Source organism: Phanerochaete carnosa (genome assembly GCF_000300595.1).
Source record: "Phanerochaete carnosa HHB-10118-sp unplaced genomic scaffold PHACAscaffold_9, whole genome shotgun sequence".
NCBI classification, from domain to species: domain Eukaryota; kingdom Fungi; phylum Basidiomycota; class Agaricomycetes; order Polyporales; family Phanerochaetaceae; genus Phanerochaete; species Phanerochaete carnosa.
Window position 1 is genome coordinate 245,325 of NW_006767636.1, and position 20,162 is coordinate 265,486.

The window sequence follows — 20,162 nt, forward strand, 5'->3', positions numbered from 1 at the left end:
TAGCTTGCCCTCCTGCTCGAGCATCTCCTGGTGCTGCTCCTCCATGATCGGGTCGTCGAATGTCGCCTCCTCATGCTCGTTCACGGCAGACATGGTCAGGAGGCCGCTGAGCCGGGTGAGGAAGGACGGGCGGCGGATGTTGGCGAGGTTTGCGATGCCGCCGACGAAGGACGGGGCACGTGATGGTGCGCGGGACGAGGGTGCAGAGCTCGAGGGCGTGAGCGAGGGTGTTGTCGCGCCAGAGTCGATGGTAGGGCTGGGGCTGCCTGGCTGCGAACCGGGACCGAACTTGTTGTATGCATCGGCAAAGAAGAGAATTGACTCTTCGAAGGCGGTAACTTCATCGTCCATCTCGTGCGCCTTGATGTGTGGCTTGAACTGGGCGAGGTTGTCCACGGCACGCTTGCCATGGGTGGCGGCGATCACGTATGCCGGGTCCTGGCCGATGTCCATTGCTACCTTGCCCCACGCGGCCTCGACGGCGGCGATAGAGTCAGTGAGAGTACCGTCCTGTAAGAGTCTGTCAGCGGCTGGCCATGTGTGTGGCGAAAGAGGGTATGAACTCACCATGTCAAAGAGAACGGCCTCGGTGAAGAAAGTGACGATGGGCTGCTGCTGTTGAGACGACATTATGATGGATGTGTTGTCGTGCAAGTTCGTTGGGAGAGAAGAAAGCGGTGAGTGGTGTATGGGGTATGAAGTGGAAAGTGGTATGTGTGTAGAACACGGATTTCCTGCAGACTGAGGGCAGAGAGGAGGGGTCTTATATATGTTTTGCACATTGGCCTGTGTTTGACGTCAAGGGCATGGTGGGCGTTTGTCATTTGCATTCTGCTCGGTGAAAGAAGCGAGCGAGGTTAATTTTGTGAAGTTTTGCCATTCTGGTGTGGGTCAAGTGGAGCGCTTACTAGCCAAGGGAGGAGAACCCGTTCGCCGCCCTCGGCGGCCAAAGATAAGGGCGGCCCCGCAGGCGCCCCGCGGAAGCAACCCTCAATCGGCTCCGAATGTTGCCTTTTCTGGACACCGACGTCCATCGATGGCCCTCCGGCAAGCCCTTGGCGCGTCCTCCGCAGCCGTCCGCGCTCGACAACCGCCGCCCTCGGCTGGCGGCATCCCTGAACGGGTAGTCCTCCCAACTATATTCCCTGGTGGCGTTTTCAGGGTGCCCACCTGTTTCCGCGTATCGGCATCCCTGAGTTGGACTGCAAGACTGCCCGGACAAGCGGAGGACAACAGGCCCCACACGCACTCGTCGTTTGGTGACGCGAGACGGAGAGAAGACAACTCCCGATAGCGGTGGAACGGAAGCCTGCAAGGCGCACTGCGAGAAACAAGGGGGCGCCTGACAAACGCCACAATCTGGCGCCTGATAAGGAAAGTTTGGCGATCAAAAGAACCAGCAAGGCGGCGTCAGCGATCAGCTCGGTCGGGCGCTCCATTATCCTCCGTTGCCGTTGCCACGCGAGCCTGACTGAGCTCGACAAATGCCGCGCAGGAAATTTGCACAACAAAAGGTAGGAGAGGTTTTACACGTCCCCCAGTGGGCGTACGACGCTAACACACCGCGGTGCGGGAGATTACGGGGGCGCTCTTGAGGCGTTTGTCAGATTTGTAGTCAGGAATGCCCACCCCAAGTGGAGCGGACAGCAGAAGTAGCCGTGAGAACCTTCTTGCATCGCCCACCGCAATGAAGCACGTTCGCCTTAAGCGGCACTGGGCTGTAGCGATCCTTAACGATCCCAGCAGCTTCGCATCGGCACCCCCGGAGGTTCAAATGCCCTCGGGTTCACAACCATGTTCGGCAAGCGTTTTTCGAACCCCAGTTACCTTAGCCCATTTTGCACAGATGGGTGAAAGCCTCTCCACTCGCAGACGTGTCCTCGTCCAGAGTCATTTTGCTAATGGCTGATGCCTCGCTTCTGATGGCATGATAAGTCCCGCGCACTGCCTGTCAATTGAACGAGTAGCGGCATCCTCATGTGCGGAGACTGCAAGAATATCACAAGATAGAACGCGTGCTCGCACAAGTCGGGGAGCGGTGCGCACCGTAAAGGGACTGAACGAGCCTGATCGCTGGATTACTACGCTGCGGAATGACGACTATCGCGCGTGTACGACATGCGAGCGTGCTCAAGCGGTGTGCACGCCGTCTTGATTGCTTTGTTCGCCTATCAACAAAAAGCCGTCTTCCCTTAACGCCGCCACCATGCCAAAAGACGCGAAGCACGCTTCGATTGTGTTGTCGTCGAGGAGGGTGCACTTATCATCCTCGTCATCACTCCCCCATTTCCCTGCAATCAAATGCCCGTCTTCCCAGGTACAGTAGTACCCTGCCCCGGTGGCATAACAGGAAAGTTAGGCATCAATTGGCAGGAACGACGAGTTGCTCACACGGCACGGAAAGTAGGCGGCTTCTAGGAGTGGCTCCTGTGAGTATTTTTGACTATGAAAAGCTGCGAAGTTACGTGAGCGCTGTACAACCAACTTGCCGAGCTATGACGTCGACGTCAGTCCGTCCACCGTTCGTATTCTACGCGTCGCAAGTCCTGCAGTGTATATGGACGTTGTTCGTCCGATGACACAACGGCTCCAGCGCAAGCAAGGCAGGCCCCACCATAGTGAACATCTCCCTATCCTGTTCTTCTAGTTTGGCATATCTCACGCTGGTCCAACCATGATGTCTCTGATTTCACCAATCAAACTTCCAACAACGACAGCCCGGCTGCAGGGCCATAGAATTCAGTGTCAAACTAGTGCGAGCTTCCAGGGACTGTGTGTCGGCATCCTCTGTCGTATGATATTGGGGTCCTCCGACCCAGCACCGACTTTGGACCCTCGCAATCCCGTTCAGCAGGTCGACGACGTCGCGTTTTCCATGTTGAGCACCGCCAGCCCGATCACGCCGCCAATCTCCCTCCCATTTCCGCGACGTTGTGGAGCCTGGTGTGATGCGAGGGTGGGTGGGGTGGTGCCACGAGGGCCGAGGGCCGATCTTCTTCCTCCGAGTCGCAACCCCTCGCACGTTAGCGGGCTGTCCTTCAAGCAGCGTTGTCCCATGCGACTGATGCCGCGTGCGCCACCGCGGCGTTCCTGACAAAGGATCGGCTCGCAATGGAGATCGAGACGCCCTGCGACGCTCGCGTCCCTGGCTGTGTGGGAGAACCCTTCGATGCCGACCGAGAAAAGAGGGTGCGTCCCCTCCAGTGTGCGCGTGCGGCCGCGGAGAGCACGCATTTCGATATCAGCCTGCCCCAGCGACCAAGGACGCATCAGCCGTTGTCTGCGAGCAGCGCCAGCGGACGGCAGAAGACGCACCTTACGCAACGAGGGTCCTCTGGCAAGCCGCGATTACGATCGGGCAGATGCGCCTACGCAGATGCGTGATACACGCCGGCCGCCCCCAAATGGACGTGCGCTGTCGCATTCAACGTCCTCTCGACTGAAAAGGGAATGTCAGTTTCCGTTTGGCTCGCACAGTGAGTTTTGGGGTGGCATACCCTCGACGGCGACTTCGATGCTCCACGCGCGCGCGCACAACTCCCTCACAGTGTAATTTGTAGTCTTGTAAACGGCCAATGAGAGTCCCACCGGCCGTGCTCGCGCTTTGGACACATCGCCTCAGCACCTGCGACTCGCCCGGCATGCGCGCGTACCTGTCCTGCACCGGCGAACTCTGAAATGGCGGGTCGTACGTGTACCATGCCTATCACCGGCGAACTCTGAAATGGCGGGTCGTACGTGTACCATGCCTATCACCGGCGATAACAAACCTACGTCCTGAGGCGGGGCCCAGAGGACGCTGAGAACGCTTGCAGACACGCTGCTCGCCGACCGCTGGACGCTGATAGAACCCTTGTTGACCGGACTGCCGCCGGCAGGGAACAATCGCCATGAGAACGCTACTGGGATGCGTGCACCGGACTTGCGAGCGCATGCGCGTCTCTGCGGTGTGAGTTCTTGCCAAGGGCCACGGAAAGAAGCTCGAGAAGGGGCTGTGGGTGTGAGTGTGAGCGAGCGGGTGACCCGACGCGGGTCGGATGACCTCGCAGGTGAGCGAGTCCGGTATGGTCGGCGCGGAGTTATGCTCATCCAAAGCACTGTAGCATGAGATTTTTACGTTTAGGTCGAGATCTGACCACCCACGCGTCGAATAATGGACATACCGTGAACACGATCGATGACCGCAGCCTGCCCCAAGACCTCCCCAGTCGTGTTTTCATGTGATAAATGACTCTACGAGAGCACGAGACCTGCGCAAAGCTAGCTAGAAGATCGATTAAACTCGGCAAGAGAGGGTTAAAAGTCATAAGAGTCGGGAGTTTACGCCTTCAAGCTTTAAGAGGGTGCAAATTACGAATTTTTTGTACACATGAACGGTCACCAGAGATCGATTCAGCAGTCTTGTCATTGCGAACAACGCAGTAGTTCCATTCCTCGTGAAAGCGTCGTACTAGCAAGAAAATACAGGCCTAGAGCTAATAGGGAAAGGCGCAGGAGATGGGCAACCACGGTAAGGGCAGAGAAAGACTTTGACGATACCACAGAGTCCATACCTTTTACGGACGACCGATAACCACGCCGACTGTGAAACTTATCATTCTACAACCTCTCCCAGTCCTCGTCGCACCTTCTGTCACTAGACACCCGGCAAGCCGCCACCACAGCCATTGTCGGGCAACAATACCTGGAGAAAGCTCTGAGTGGAATGTCGCCATGGGTCAACGTGTAGAGACGGAGAGATTGAACCTCATCCTGCAGATCTCATCAGCGAGCAAACCAACCGTGGACACTGGGACGATTGCTGCGCGGAAGCCTTTGGACACGTAACCAGCATCTTTCGGGATGGCGTACACCAAACAAGCGAAACATTGATGAGTACGTCCGGCGTAGAAGAAAGGGACGGAGGAATGTTGGAACATGTGGGTGAACACTGGGTGAACGGAGAGGAGAAGGCGTAGCGCGCGCTTAACAGACTCCCGCAACGCATAGCGCCACCGCGGCGTCCAGAACTTAGATCTAAGTCTGAGCCCTAGCGATGTGGAAGAAAGTTAGACGTACATTCGAAAGAAAGTCAGTAGCTCATACGTAACCTATGACAAGCGTACCTGAAATTTGGACGGAGGTAAATGTAGCAAAGTACTGGGAGATTGCTTAGATAAGTTCTGTATAGTACTCTGCACATGCCTCGTTCTGGCTCAGGGCCTCAGGCAGGCCAGGGTAAAGTGTAGATATACTGAAGCTTTAATGTGTCTCACGGATATCCGGCATGCCGCGTTTCGTCGTTCGAAGCATGTCTTGTCTCGACTCTCGGGCACACTACCTCGCACAAACGTTAACGTTGACTTCTACGAACACCTGAATATTGATTAATTTAGGCTGTCCTTGTGTAACCGCGAATCTAGTCTAAAGCTCATCATCCATGCAGTAGATCGACATGCACAATTAGTGTGGTGACATCTTAATCAGCATGGATAATGCGGCGGGCCCCGGATCGTCGTTGCCAAGCAAAAGCTGACAGCGCTGACAGCTTACCCCGTAACTTACACAGTTTACTTACATTTACTTACTGTGATTCATATATTAGACGCCCAATTACGTAACTTACATGTTTTAACTTACGACCTTATATCCATTGCTTACCGACAACAGTAAGTTACGCCGGCCGGCAATTTCTTCCGAAACAACAAGTACTTTCGAGACCGCTGCATCCACTGACCACAGCCGTGCCATGACAGATTCACGCTGGGAACCACGATCAGAGTTAAGAGTATGTGGGAAAAACACAAGGACTACAGTTTACAAGGGAGCTTAAACAGGTGGCTGGCTAAGCCAAATATTGGCGTACAAATTCCTAACGAGCAAGCGCGTACCACAGGTTCCCGCTATTAGACCTCCGGCTGGGGGAACATGATTAACCCACAAAAATCAGGGAAATCTTCGCAGATATTGCATGGGCCCGTATGAGCGAGCGACAGGTTAAGTTCGCTGGCGATGCAGTGGAGACCTTCTAGGATCACGCAAAGCTGATCTCATTGTTCGCGGTAACAACCATGGATGATGGATGTCAGGAATGTCGGGAGTGCCAGGCGATGCAACTTCATCAGTAGTGCATAAGGACATTGTGGCCTCCCAGAAATAGGACTGATGGATGTAACCATACAGATCAATTGAACACAACTCGAAACGAGAATTCTACTTCTTGTCACTCACCAGGCTTCACCAAGCCACAGCTGATGCAGTACTCTGGGCTTTGGTGCTTGAAGGGGTCCTTCTTTATTGCGTATCACCGACGCCCGGCAAAGTTCACACAGGGAGTGCAATCAACGCACACACTCATTGAATGTGCTCACGCCAAGCAACATCGCGCTTCTGCCTGCTTGTAAGATCTCACGGGAGCCTGAGTTACTCTGCCACGTAACGCACAACCCGGCAGAGCCATAACCCACAAGTCGCAGATGGCTGCACGAGTTAACATGTAGTAGGCTTGATACACGCGTACCTCGCTAAGCAGGACTTGTCTCATCGTCCGCGGCTGTCGCTTGACTGATAGATGAGCGAAAACTGTCTGTCTAAAACAGCTGGCCGAATGAAGGAATCGCAGTAGTTACCATGGATCCCATATATAGCATCTACGACGACCGGAGCATCGGAAGCATAGGGGGTTTGCCACGGCAACTCTCCGCAGCCGCATGGCTTGGGGTCGTTTTATATTGGAGACAAGACTTTGGCTGGGTTGGTAACGGCGTGAATATCTCACGCACATAGAACGTACCGGGGACTACGGATGTCGTCAGGCACACGGGCAACGATGACGCCTTTTTCGCGGGGGTGGTCCACCACGCTTGTCAGATAGACTACGACCGTGCCGACATCACGGCTGTTGGCATTCGATGGCAGCCTGCAGCTGTCAGCTGGCGGTGATATCGATAGGTTGGAGAAGACACAAGTCTATCACGCCCAGCCGGCGGACTGGGAGTCAGCCAGCATCGCAGGGGAGGCCTGGAGAGGGCTGGGCTGGAGGCGGGAGTCCTTCTGAGCTCGCTCGGCGAATACGACGATGCTAAGCAGACGAGAGTGAAACGGGAGAAACGCGTCGGGAGGAGGAGAGCGCGATGAAACAGACGCTACGGCCTCATCATATTCGCGTCCACGTGCAGAGAGACAAGTTGTCCCGAACTCCCGCGGACGCAGCCAGAGAATTAATCACTCGCACCCTGTGCCCGAACTTGTGCGTACTTGATGCTACTACCTCCTTCTCACACCCCAAGGGTTGGGTTGTCTTCTCCGCCCATAATCCGTCTTTGACCAGCCTACTCTGCCGTCACTGCTACGGCTGACCCACACTCGTTTCACGAATCCTTTCGTTTGCCTTGACGGCCTCTTCTCAGTCTTTTCTCACCTATATGCACGCAGATACTCGCTTCTCCAGAAGGCTCAAAGCGAGACATGGCCAAAGTTTTGAGGCACGCGAACCAGCACTCATTAATCTACCGGTTCCGGTGCCGTCCAATATACCACTCCTAAGCCCGATTATTGACCCTCTCGTCGCTGGCATACCCGCGTCAGACCTCAGCAACTTTCCCTCAAACCTCCCGCCAATTTCGTCGCTGCCTCCGTTGATTTCCTTGCCCCTCCCGACCCCGCAGCCACACTCGACCGCCCCCGCGCCTGAGTCCACAGCAGCGCCGACGAGTGATCCCGCGACGCCTACGGCAACGCCTGTAAGCCCTTCTGGTCTTCCTATCGACATTTCTATCGTAATCCCAGCCCCTACGCTGCTGCCACTCCCTCTGCCACGACTAACGACTGCGCCTGCCTCCTCCCCTGCCACCTCTCCTCCGCCTGACTCTCCACCTACTGCTCCCGCTCCCGCACCCCCCGCGAATACACTCACGTCTCAATCTCCAGAACCTGCATCTGCGCCAGAGCCTGCGCTCGACCCGCCTCCATCGTCTTCATCGTCTCCACAGGCGCGACCTCAAGTGCCACCTTTATCTCCTCAGCCACCTCCTAATACGAACGACGGGGGCAAGCCAGATGCACCGAAAAGTACTTCCGCTCAGTTGGGAAGTAATAGCAATGGCAGTGCTGCTGAGCAAGGAGACAATCGGACAACTGGGGCTGCATCAAACGACGCGTCTCCGACCGCGTCGCTGCCTAACCCACAGCCGTCTTCTGCTGCCGTCAATACTTCGACGTCCGTGCCAATATCACAGCCTGTATTCATCAGCGCTTCGAGTATCATCTTGCCTACTTTCTCGTTAAGTGGTACTGCACCTATCCACAACCTGACTTTGCCAGACGGACAGCCGGTACCTGTGCCCACCCAGAACGCTGTCGCAAACCCCGGCGGCGGTTCCGCAACGCAAAGTAGCATTGATGCTGCCAATTTATTCCCCGAAACCTCGACGGTCGTGACCTTTACGGCCGCAGGCGCACTGGCCACCGGCTCTTCTGGCCCCGGCGGGACATCTAACGGCAACGGAGGCCAGGGTGGAACAGTCCCTAACGGTAGTTCCGGGTCTGACTCTCACCATGGTCTCTCGATAACCGTCATCGCAACCATCGCAGTGCTCGCCTCGCTCTTTTCGCTAGCGCTCCTCTTCTTCTATTGTCGCCGCCGGGCTGTAGCACAGAGACTTGCACGTCGCAAACAGTGGTTTCGTGGAGAGACAACCGGGCGCAGTACAACTGCCGTTTATGGCTCTGCTTACTCTCGCCAGAATTCTTCACCGTCCATTCGCAGTAGCTTTGGCACGAGTTTCGAGCATGAGCCTGACCCCTTCTCGATGCAATCTCTACCGCCTATCCCGCATACATCTGATTGGTCGCTGCTGAGCCCACCACAGATGATGCAGGCAGACACGCATATAATCACCTTACCAGCCGCGGCTCCGACAGCCGCTTCACCGCCATCGTCGACATTACGCAGTGGGAGCAGTACGAGTTCAAACGGCTACGACACTGCTTCGAGCGGTCCCAGTGCCCTTGACACATCCATCAACGACTCAGAGCCGCAGATTCTCCTTATACCTGAACCGCATACCAACGGCGAGCCTCTGACACCAATCACCCCCCTCTCCGTACGACCCTTCACACCGACTGAGAGCTTCTCCTTCCCTATGCCGCCGCGCCAGTCCTCTTCGGTCTTTCCGCCTCCCCGCACGTGCTCCACCTCTCCCGACTCGCTCGCGACATCCGAGTACGCGACGGCGCGGTCGCTCTCGCCCGCCGTCGACCCATTCGCGGACCCCTCTGCTGCTGCACCTGCAGACAGCGACGCGGGGCACAGCGCGGCCGAGAATGAGGAGGCGTCGTTCCTGACCGCAGACTCGGCCACCGTGTACTTCGCCGCGGTCGAGGTCGTCCGCCGGCCGTTCGTGCCCAGCCAGGGGGACGAGATGGCAGTTGAGCCCGGCGATCGCGTCCGCGTGCTTAGGCGGTACGACGACGGGTGGGCCTACGCCGAGAACGTGGGCACCGCCGCGCGCGGGCTGTTCCCGATTGACTGCCTGCGCCTGCCGCACCAGGATCTCGGCGAGTTCTTGGGAGAGAAGAGGCTGAGTGCGTATGGTGCCGTCCATGTCCCATCCAGGGCGATTTTGCACTAGCACGTGGCACAGGAGGTTCATGATATGCAAAGCGATTCTTTGCTTTTGGACTGGTGAGCTGTCTTCAAGCTGCGCATGGCTGTCGTGCTGACGGACCCTACAGACATTGCTACTCTTGGCATACAAACACGCTTGCCTTCCTAGCTAATTTATGTCCTCATCTATACTTGTCTCTTAATCCGTTACTTCTGTGTGTATGCTTAATTTGTTGTACAGTTTTTCCTGTGCCGCTCGTCGTGTACTTGGTGTAGTACGGCAGTCCGAGTCCCTCCCCTGCATTCCTTCCCGACTCACCACACTTTCTCTTCTAGTACACTACCTACTCTTGCTTCGTATACTCGGCTTGCGTTTTTTTGACTCTAACTTCCTGTATATGCTTCTGTTTGAGGCGCTGCTGTAAACTAGCGCACTGATACCCTTTGCCATTCTTTGCGCAAATTGAATGCAGTGGCCGATTTGTGGACACCTGAGAAACGGTTTCACAGCCAGCAACGATCTCATCAAGGACGCGCACGCACATCTACACATATATATACGAGGGATCGTCGGACTAGCTCGCCATCTACAGTGTACCCGGCGATGGACGCCACAAAGGCGGACTGAAATAGCCGCCTCACGGTTATGCAGTACCCAGACTGATACCCTTTGCTATTCTTTCTGCAGATGAAATGCAGCCTTTCCTGCGTACCCTGAATCAGGTCTGAGTCGCTGCTCTGGGGTTCGGCGCTGCCGGTGAACGGCGGTAATGTCGATGTCGATATATGGCCGCCTGAGAAACAGCCTCAGCTAGCAACAGTTCATCAGGGACTTGCGCACATACGAGAGACCGTATCTCGGACTGCAGGACTCGCCGTTGTAGTACATTACTGGGTCGGTACCTGGCGATGCCAGGCGCCACAAAGGCGGATCGATCAGATGTACGTCGGGAGCGGGACACGTCCTCTGGCACTCCGAACCTGCTCCTCAACGTCGTGTGCGACCGGCCCTTTTTCTCCCTTGCACTTTTCCTTCCTGTTCATCTTTGCATCACTTCTCGGATGCGGACAAGGTGGAGTTGTGTTTGAGTAGCCCTTGGGATACGGAGCGTTTCTGTCACATTCTAGGTCTGTCACGTCCTAGGTCGGTCCGGAGTCGCATCACCTGCGGCGCCCTGAGAAGACAAGACTTTTTGGACGGGTATGGTGCGTACAACGTGTAAAGACAAAAAGGTGCTTCTGATCGCTGTGGCTGAGTTTCGCCATTCACTATGCTCTCACAGTCGGTATCAGGGTGGGAAGACGTGCCCGTATCCTGGTATTAGCATTGAAGCATGCTCAAAGCTCATCCGTTGCTAGCTTCAAATTTATCAAGTGTTCGTGAGCATGACATCTACTGTCTGAGTTGCCGAGTCCATGCCAGAGGACCAACGGGCTCGATGCGCAGCCCGGACGGCCAGCAACAAAACCTACTCATAGTACGTCCGACGGGACGTTGGGCGGTGAGTCGCATTTGAAAAGAGTCATTATTTTCTGATCCTTGAGTCGCCCTGAGACGACTTTGCGCACGAGACAAGTCGGGGACGAGCTGTCTTTCGCCGAGTTGGCATTGAGCAACCAGACAAGGCGATATTAGACCGCCACTGGTCGGCTTCTGCCACGAGAACCAGTAAGGTACATTATAGAACCTGAACCTTGGCTTATAGGCAGTGCGAGGTTGGAGCCCGCGTTCCTAGACCGCTTGATAGAAGAGCCTGTTTGGGGATTTTTGTCTCTCGCCGTCCAAAATCAAGTTGATATATCTGCAGCTTCAGCACACCGCAGTCCCCCATGATTTATGCTAGTGTGGCATTGGTGGGAAATATACCGAGCTCATCATCTTCAACGATGGACAATGGGCAAGCGGGTCATGGAAGCGGTGTCTTCAGCCAAGCAGAGGCCAAGGATACATCAAAATCTGACCCCGCTGCAATCATACCCTTGTGGCGCGTCATGTGCTTGTGGTTCGCGAAGATGATATATAGATGCGCATGATGGCAATGCCCGAGAGCTAGCATTTCATCGGTTCCGGCTTTCGATCTAATTTCACATTGGCCCGCAGGTACAAAACCGCGCTCTGAACGGGGCTTCAGCCTTGGGTCTGTTCCCGCCCTCCGTCGTACACTTCTGCTGCCATGGCCATTGCTCTCGACAAAGCATATCTCTCCGCCATTTGGCTTGAAACTCTGTTCTATGGTAAGCCACCCCATGCCCCGCCTTCGCGTCTATACTCATGACGCGCCTTGTAGGGATGAACTTTGTCCTGTTCTGGGCTTGTCTGACAATGCTTACTATTCGGCGACGGACGCCCAAAATCAACAAACTCCTGGTGGGCATAGCGATGACCATGTTCGCTTTCTCTACCTCGCACGTCTCGCTGGGTTTCCAACGCCTCATCGAAGGCTTCATCGTGCGCCGTGACTGGCCTGGAGGCCCTGGCGCATTTTTCTCCGATGTCTCCATCCCTGCCAACGTCGTGAAAGTGGGGATACATACCGTCAATGTACGTGATTTCGCTTCATAGATCACTTCTATCAGACTGATTGCCTCACCTCGTGCTTCTAGTCCGTCATAGGAGACAGCGTGGTCGTAAGTGATGCTGTTGCATCTATTGGCGGCGAGACAGAAGCTAACCCGTCGTGATGCAATCCATCAGGTATGGCGATGCTGGCTAGTATGGGGTCGGGACTGGAAGATGTGTATCGTCCCGATCGTGCTCATCATCGCGTCAGCCGGTAGGCATACGCTTGCGTGGGCTGCGCTCATTGGCTAACATCACCTCGTGCGCGCCACGCAGTGTGCGGCTTTGCACAGACCGTCGAGTTCGCGCGCGCCAAGAACCTGCACAGTGCATTCGCGCACAGCCTGCAAATATGGAATGGCTCCCTGTTCAGCCTGTCGTTGGCGACGAACGTGACAGTGACCGTCCTCATCGCCATGAGGGTTTGGTGAGATACCCTGCGCGACGCTTGACTCATCTACTCACGCTGCTGCCACCGCAGGTATATGCTTCGCATGGCCGGCGGCACCGCGTCTTTTAGGTACTGGCGTGTGCTCGTGATCATCATCGAGTCTGGCATGATATACTCGGTCGCTCTCATCTGCGAGCTTACTCTCTATTTCCTTGGCTCGAACGCCTTCTACATCATTTATGATCCCATCGCCCAGCTGACAGTAAGGTTCTGCTCACATACTCTTGGCCTGACTTCTCTGACGCCTCTTGTCTTCTGCAGGCTATCACACCTACAATGATCATCATCCTTGCCGCGCTGCAGCTGACCACCAACGACGTGCACTCGCGGCTCACACGCAGCAAGAGCGCACGCATCTTCAAGCCGCCCCAAGTGGATGGCAGCACGACAGCACCGCTTGAGTCGATGAACTTCGCCGCGAACGAGGCCATCCTGAGCGGTGAGCCAAAATCGACGTTCCTCTCCGAAATCTCCGGTGCACCTGCGGAGCACGGGTCCTTCGCCAGCGCCAAGCCGGCAGGACAGGTGTCTTTTGCGTAGACTCTTGCTGGGTATACCCTTGTATTTATATACTTGCCACGAGTGTAAATATGTTAATGTGCCGGAAAGTCCTCATATAATGCACATCAGGGTATTTAAAGCTAGCGAGAATAGCTTAGACAATGCGTTTGTTCCGGAATCCCTCGATCTGCGAAGAGTTGTAGCCCAACTCGTACAGCACCTACAAGCACACTAGGTAAGCAGGAGCCATCGGTTATACAGATACGCGTACCTCATCCGTGTGCTGTGAGAGATAAGGCGGAGGGCGGTTAACGGGCATCCGTTGTCCATTGTAGGTTACTGCTGGCGCAACCATCTTGATCTTTCCTGCACGAGGATGCTAACGGCGTGTAATCAGTATAAAATACCATGAGGGAGAACCGCAGAGCGTACCTCAATCGCGACCGTGACGCCACGAGCAACTGCCTGTGGGTGCCCGAATGTCTGCTTGATATTATTGATGGGTCCGAATGGTACACTGCTTCTCGTTTAGCTATATGTCGACAAGTTATTACAGGAATCACGTACCCAAGGCCGTCAAACTCTTTCAACCAGTGGTCTCTGTTATGTTCCATCAACGTGTCGGTTATAATCTTGACGATCTCAGCCCTGTTGGCGACTCGGGCGGCGTTTGAGCTGAACTTCGGGTCTGATAGCAACTCGGGACGTTTCAGGATTTTCGATGCCAGCAGTCCAAACTGAACGTAACCATACTTGTGAGTCAAAGTATCAGCGAAGGATCACAGAAACGCGCCTGCTTGTCATTGCCAGCACCTATCATGAGATAGCCATCCTGGCATGGAAAGACTTGGTATGGGACGATGGACGGATGAGACGTGCCGTGCCGCCCAGCCTCTTGCTCAGCGATGAGGTAATTGGATGCAATGTTAGCAAGACCGGCTACCTAGGACATGACTCAATAGAGTTCAATCTATTCATAAGTAAAACGCGTACCTGAGACTCGAATAGATTACAGTCGATCCATACACCCTTGCCCGTCTGCTGTCGGGACAAAAGTGCCGCCATTATGGCCCCATGAGCATACAGACCAGTAGCAACGTCGGTAGCAGCTACGCCGACTTTGCAAGGAGGGCCATTTGGTTCACCTGTGCTATGATCAAGTCAGAACGGTAATGAGCTGGTGCACGCATAGACAACGCACATGTGCATAAGCCCTGCTTCAGCCTCGATAACGACATCGTACCCTGCTGCCTTTGCATAAGGACCTGTCTGACCGTATCCCGTAATGCTCGTGTAGATTAAGCGTGGGTTGATCTTCCGGCAGTCTTCCCAGCCGAGGCCTATGGTCGCAAGCTTGCCAGAGATGTAGTTCTCTACCAGAACATCGGCCTGGGAGATGAGCCTGTGTACAATAGCAAGGCCCTCTGGCTGCTTGAAGTCGACCGTGATCGACCGCTTGTTGCGATTCACGGCCAAGAAGTACGCTGACTCTGGTGGAAGGTGCGATGCAGGACCATCCTCGGTCCTGGGAGCCGACGGTGGATTCCAGGCTCCTACGAGTTTTCAGTAGCTTCTCTGCATCTACGGGCAAGAATACCGACTAGTGTCATCCCCCCTGGTAACTTCTTCGACCTTTATGACGTCCGCACCGAGGTCCGCGAGTAGCATAGTCGCCGTGGGCCCCGCGAGGACCCGCGTGAGGTCGACGATCTTGATGCCCTTGAGTGGCGGCGGAATGCCTCCAGACGCACTCTGGGGTGCGGTCCCTGTCTGATAACGAGCTCTCAGGACATGCTGTGTGCGCTGTGCCAGAGATCTCGAGAGGCGGAGGTTACTGCGAAGCAGAGACATGCTGGTTCGTGAGAGACGACGGTGCAGACGGCGGCGAAATGAGATAGCGCGTTGGCGATATTGTTAGACCCATTGTGAACAGACGGGATGAAGGCGGCATGAAATGCGACGTAAATATTCGCTATATTTTCGGCCGACTGTGAGCGCATGCGACTACTTGAAGGGCCGGATCACCTCGCATCGACCAAACTGTCGGCTTGTGCTTGGCGTACTTAATTCGTCGGACGCTCTCTCCTCACAACCACCACCAGCCTCTTTTCTCGTCCATTTCTTCAGACATCTTCGGCCTCGAGCTCGACGGCGTCCTTCTAGTCTGCTCGAAGCACAAAGATGCTGTCACGACCGGCGCGCGCCCTCAGGCGTTTTCCCAACGTCACTCTGCGCAGCACACCGCAGGTCCACCGCTCCCTTGCCACAGCGGCCAAGCCACCGTCTCCCAACGATCCGTTCGCGAATGGCACAAATACCTATTACATCGAGGAGATGTACAGGCTCTGGAGACAGGACCCCAAGTCCGTCCACGTCTCCTGGAACGTCTACTTCACCGGCATGGACAAGAAGGGTCTAACCAGCCCACAGGCTTTCCAACCTCCTCCGGAAGCCGTGCCTACTGGAGGCGCGCCTGCGCTACATAGTTCCGGTGGCGGAGAACTAGACGATCACCTGAAGGTACGTGTTATGTTGGTTCGTGGAGACACGGACATAGTGTGTGCATTCTTATACGCGCCGGTGCCACTGTCACACACCGAAACAAAAAGGGCTAGCTGGTCTGAACGTCCTGCCAATAGTATTTATACGCGTGAATCCCATTCCTGCCTCTCACTTCACCCCGGCTGTCATTTTTTTGCGTCCCCTCGATGGCAGGCGATATACCAGAAACCTCTCATACTTCCTGCAATGTTCTATTCCCGTGTGATTGTTCTGCTGTTCAAGTTTCGCTGATCACCTATTTCCTAGGTGCAACTCCTCGTTCGCGCGTATCAAGTACGCGGCCACCATGTCGCGGACCTCGACCCCCTGGGTATCCTGGATGCCGACCTCAGCGACCGTGCACCCCCGGAGCTGGAGCTGAGCCATTTCGGCTTTACCGAGCGTGACCTTGAGAAGCAGATCACACTCGGTCCCGGTATCTTGCCATACTTCGCGACGGAGGACCGGAAAACGATGCCGCTCGGTGAAATTATCAAGCTCTGCAGGCGCATTTACTGTAGGTGTTATTCTGGTATTGGCATAGCGTCAATTCGGTCTCACGACGAACGCGCGTGTAGGCGGCGCTGTTGGTATCCAGTACATTCACATCCCCGACAAGGAGCAGTGCGACTGGATTCGTGAGCGCGTTGAAATTCCCAAGCCGTGGAATTACACCGTCGACGAGAAGCGCATGATCCTGGACCGTCTTATCTGGTCAGAGCTGTTCGAGAAGTTCATTGCCAGCAAATACCCGAATGAGAAGCGCTTCGGTCTCGAAGGCTGTGAGGCTCTCATACCGGGCATGAAGGCTCTCATCGACCGCTCTGTCGACCATGGCGTCAAGCACATCACAATCGGCATGCCCCACCGTGGGCGTCTCAACGTTCTCGGCAACGTCATCCGGAAACCCATTGAGGCCATCCTGAACGAGTTCTCTGGCAGTGCTGACGATGACATGTACCACGCCGGTGACGTGAAGTACCACTTGGGTGCCAACTATGTCCGCCCGACCCCATCTGGCAAGAAGGTCGCGCTCTCCCTGGTCGCGAACCCGTCGCACTTGGAGGCTGAGGACCCCGTTGTCCTTGGGAAAACTCGCGCTCTTCAACACCTAGAGAACGACGAGCAGACTCACCAGACAGCTATGGGCGTCCTGCTTCACGGCGACGCAGCCTTTGCCGGTCAGGGTGTCGTCTACGAGACCATGGGCTTCCACAACCTGCCCAACTATGGTACCGGAGGAACTATCCACCTAATCGTGAACAACCAGATCGGTTTCACTACCGACCCACGCTTTGCTCGTTCCACTCCATATCCCTCCGATATCGCGAAGGCAATCGATGCCCCCATCTTCCATGTCAATGGTGATAACGCCGAGGCCGTCACCTTCGTCTGCCAACTTGCTGCCGACTACCGTGCGAAGTGGAAGAAGGACGTTGTCCTTGACATTGTCTGCTACCGTCGGCACGGCCACAACGAGACTGACCAGCCCAGCTTCACGCAGCCCCGCATGTACAAGGCCATCGCTAAGCAGCCTACTCCTCTCACCAAGTATAGCAAGTTCCTCGTTCAGCGCGGTACTTTCACCGAGCAGGAGATTGAGGATCACAAGAAGTGGGTATGGGGCATGCTCGAGCAAGCTGCGGATAAGGCAAAGGATTACCAACCCACTTCCAAGGAGTGGCTCTCTGCTTCGTGGCCAGGGTTCCCGTCACCGAAGCAACTCGCGGAGGAGACTCTTCCCACCCGGCCCACCGGCACTGACGAGGAGGTCCTCAAGCGCGTCGGCAAGTCTATCTCCTCCTTCCCACCAGGGTTCACCCCCCACAAGAACCTTGCCCGTATTCTTACTACTCGTGGTAAGACCGTCGAGGACGGCAACAACATCGACTGGGCAACTGCCGAGACTCTCGCTTTTGGTACTCTGGCCCTCGAGAAGATCCACGTCCGTCTCTCTGGCCAGGATGTTGAGCGTGGTACCTTCTCGCAGCGTCACGCCGTTGTGCACGACCAGGAGAATGAGCAACAGTACGTTCCTTTGAACGATCTCGGCTCCAACCAGGCACGCTTCGTCGTCTGCAACTCTTCCCTCTCCGAATTCGGCGCCCTTGGCTTCGAGCTTGGTTACTCTCTCGTCTCTCCCGACAACCTGACCATTTGGGAGGCGCAGTTCGGTGACTTCGCCAACAATGCGCAGTGTATCATCGATCAATTCATCGCGTCCGGCGAAAGGAAATGGTTGCAGCGCAGCGGCCTCGTGATGAGCCTTCCTCACGGTTTCGACGGCCAGGGCCCAGAGCACTCCAGTGGTCGTATTGAGCGGTTCCTGCAGCTCTGCGACGATCACCCTCACGTCTACCCGACACCCGAGAAGATCGAACGTCAGCACCAGGATTGTAACATGCAGGTCGTCTACCCAACGACCCCTGCCAACTACGTGCGTTCTTCTGTTATGCTAACCTGATGCTTACTAACGATTGTCGTATCTAGTTCCATGTACTCCGTCGCCAGATACATCGTGACTTCCGCAAGCCTGTACGTACTCTTACAGACTGAAGGATAGAATTGCAGCTAACTATACCTCTCTAAAGCTCATCGTATTCTTCTCAAAATCCCTCCTCCGTCACCCTAAGGCTCGCTCCGATCTTTCCGAGATGGTTGGCGAGACTCACTTCCAGCGGTATCTTCCCGATTCCCATCCCGAAAACCTGGTCGCTCCCGAACAAATCAGGAGACACATCCTGTGTACCGGTCAGGTGTACCATACCCTCCTTCAGGAGCGCGAGGACAAGGGCATTACGGATGTCGTGATCTCTCGCGTGGAACAGATTTCGCCATTCCCCTACGACCTCGTATGTTTCTTTTGTATGCTATGCTGTACAGTCACTGATCGCGTACCCCCATAGGTCACTCCCCATCTGGACAAGTACCCCAACGCCGACCTTCTCTGGTGCCAAGAGGAGCCTCTCAACAACGGTGCTTGGGGATACGTTGCGCCTCGCATCCTGACCGCAGCCAACGAGACGGAGCACCACAAGGGCAAGTACCCCCTGTATGCTGGCCGTCCACCCACCAGCTCGATTGCTACTGGCAGCAAAGTGAGTAGTTCTGAGCTCTCATTCGCGTTGGGCGTGACTCTGATCGTGGTCCTCAGGCTGTACACAAGAAGCAAATCGAGGGGTTCCTGGCGCGGTCGTTCGGCCAGTAGGCCATCTTTCTTCATCTCCAAACACGAGTATACTATTTTGTCTTGTCATTTGGCTTTCCTCGCATATCACCATAATTATAGAAAGATTCAAGCTCATTGTGTGTCTGACTATCGAACCCTGTTTCGTGACAGGCCATGAAGAGACACGTCGAGCATGCTTGAGCATTTATACAGGCTCTAGTCTGCAGAATCATACTTCCACTACAATGTTAAGCCGAGTCTTCCTCATACGTCAGGGGACATGCCCCTGACCACCCGCTCGGCCATGTGCCTCGTCTTCCAGTCGGGGTCGAACACGCACTGAACCATGATCTTGTCGATGGAGGACCGCTCGAGAAGTGTATGCAGCGCTCGCTCCAGTACCGTTGGCGAGTATAGTCCACGTATGCCTATGTGATGGTCCGGTTGGTGTGCACGCTGTCCAAGGGCATCTCCAGTGTGACTTCCTGTAAGTCCCTGTGAACGGCCTGGTCTGACACTGTCATCTCGGCGAAGACGGATGTGACTGCAGAGAAGGCGATCTGCAGCTGGTCCGGGCCGTCCACCTCGAGGTTGAATGCAAGGGTCATCTCGTTCAACGCGCGGCAGGGTGTTAGATCTGTAGTTTGGTTCTCGATCGCTGAAAAAGGAAGCCTACTCATGAAACACGCTGCTGGTCATCATGTCGTGGCGGAAAGACGACATGATGTTGGTCCTGCCGCGTTGACAAAGGCTTGTATTGAGGGCAGCGTGGACGCATGGACGTACTCCAATCGGAGCGACCGCAGAGTGTAGTCCGTAGATGAATGGACGAGCAGATGCAGTACCTCGGGTACAAGGAAGGCGACTTCAGTTAGAGAAAGGCTCTCCAGAGCAAGCCTAGAGCAGCTCTGTGCCTCCAGGCCAGCCGTCGCCAGTATCGCATCCCCCGCCCTTCAGAGTCAGCTCTGGCGCTTTCTCGGAACAGTGTAGGAGCTTCTCTGCGTCGCAAGTCCCAGGATGACGTGAATTGTAAGCGATGATAAGTCTGCTCAGAGATTCGCATATGATGGAGAGATGTTGTGCAAGAGGATGTGTAGGGACCACGTGACAAGTATGCAAATTCTCAAGTCGAGGCAGCAGCTACATTGAACAGCAACGCAAGGATCGCAGGATCAATTCTGTCCTTTGGGCTAAACCCAGGAGCGAGCCGGTCGCGGGTCTTCGAGGATCGCCATTCCGTGAGTAGCCTACGAGAGGCAGCCGCTGCACGCGGAGCGCATTGTCGGGAACGGTACGAAGGAACAAAAAGGGCACCTTCTGGGTCTTGTACGGCACCAACTCGGTCTCTGCAAAA

At 55.4% G+C, this 20,162-nt stretch overlaps 5 protein-coding genes across 5 annotated transcripts; 3 read left to right on the plus strand and 2 right to left on the minus strand.

Moving 5' to 3' along the window:
* Nucleotides 1–70: 70 nt before the first annotated feature.
* Nucleotides 71–1,004, minus strand: PHACADRAFT_212192 (uncharacterized protein; the record flags this gene model as incomplete). Its single annotated transcript, XM_007399299.1, has 3 exons — nucleotides 568–1,004; nucleotides 166–510; nucleotides 71–106 (listed from the first exon to the last, which is right to left on the minus strand). The coding sequence occupies exons 1-3, from the start codon at nucleotides 628–630 to the stop codon at nucleotides 71–73; spliced, it is 444 nt and encodes a 147-aa protein (XP_007399361.1). The 5' UTR covers nucleotides 631–1,004.
* Nucleotides 1,005–7,005: 6,001 nt separating this feature from the next.
* Nucleotides 7,006–10,382, plus strand: PHACADRAFT_261759 (uncharacterized protein). The gene has a single exon (XM_007399300.1). The coding sequence runs from the start codon at nucleotides 8,790–8,792 to the stop codon at nucleotides 9,609–9,611; it is 822 nt and encodes a 273-aa protein (XP_007399362.1). The 5' UTR covers nucleotides 7,006–8,789; the 3' UTR covers nucleotides 9,612–10,382.
* A 1,307-nt stretch (nucleotides 10,383–11,689) lies between these two features.
* PHACADRAFT_127200 (uncharacterized protein) lies at nucleotides 11,690–13,331 on the plus strand. The gene is made up of 7 exons (XM_007399301.1): nucleotides 11,690–11,821; nucleotides 11,875–12,128; nucleotides 12,191–12,214; nucleotides 12,282–12,360; nucleotides 12,423–12,573; nucleotides 12,628–12,799; nucleotides 12,859–13,331. The coding sequence occupies exons 1-7, from the start codon at nucleotides 11,761–11,763 to the stop codon at nucleotides 13,135–13,137; spliced, it is 1,020 nt and encodes a 339-aa protein (XP_007399363.1). The 5' UTR covers nucleotides 11,690–11,760; the 3' UTR covers nucleotides 13,138–13,331.
* On the minus strand, nucleotides 13,253–14,949 carry PHACADRAFT_199064 (uncharacterized protein; the record flags this gene model as incomplete). Its single annotated transcript, XM_007399302.1, has 8 exons — nucleotides 13,253–13,318; nucleotides 13,370–13,477; nucleotides 13,531–13,615; nucleotides 13,666–13,850; nucleotides 13,946–14,041; nucleotides 14,092–14,248; nucleotides 14,300–14,651; nucleotides 14,700–14,949. The coding sequence occupies 8 exons, from the start codon at nucleotides 14,947–14,949 to the stop codon at nucleotides 13,253–13,255; spliced, it is 1,299 nt and encodes a 432-aa protein (XP_007399364.1).
* Nucleotides 14,950–15,215: 266 nt separating this feature from the next.
* PHACADRAFT_261764 (uncharacterized protein) lies at nucleotides 15,216–18,938 on the plus strand. The gene is made up of 7 exons (XM_007399303.1): nucleotides 15,216–15,618; nucleotides 15,907–16,156; nucleotides 16,218–18,076; nucleotides 18,130–18,174; nucleotides 18,231–18,491; nucleotides 18,546–18,737; nucleotides 18,794–18,938. Exons 1-7 carry the CDS (start codon nucleotides 15,280–15,282, stop codon nucleotides 18,845–18,847), a joined length of 3,000 nt encoding a protein of 999 aa, XP_007399365.1. The 5' UTR covers nucleotides 15,216–15,279; the 3' UTR covers nucleotides 18,848–18,938.
* Nucleotides 18,939–20,162: the final 1,224 nt, after the last annotated feature.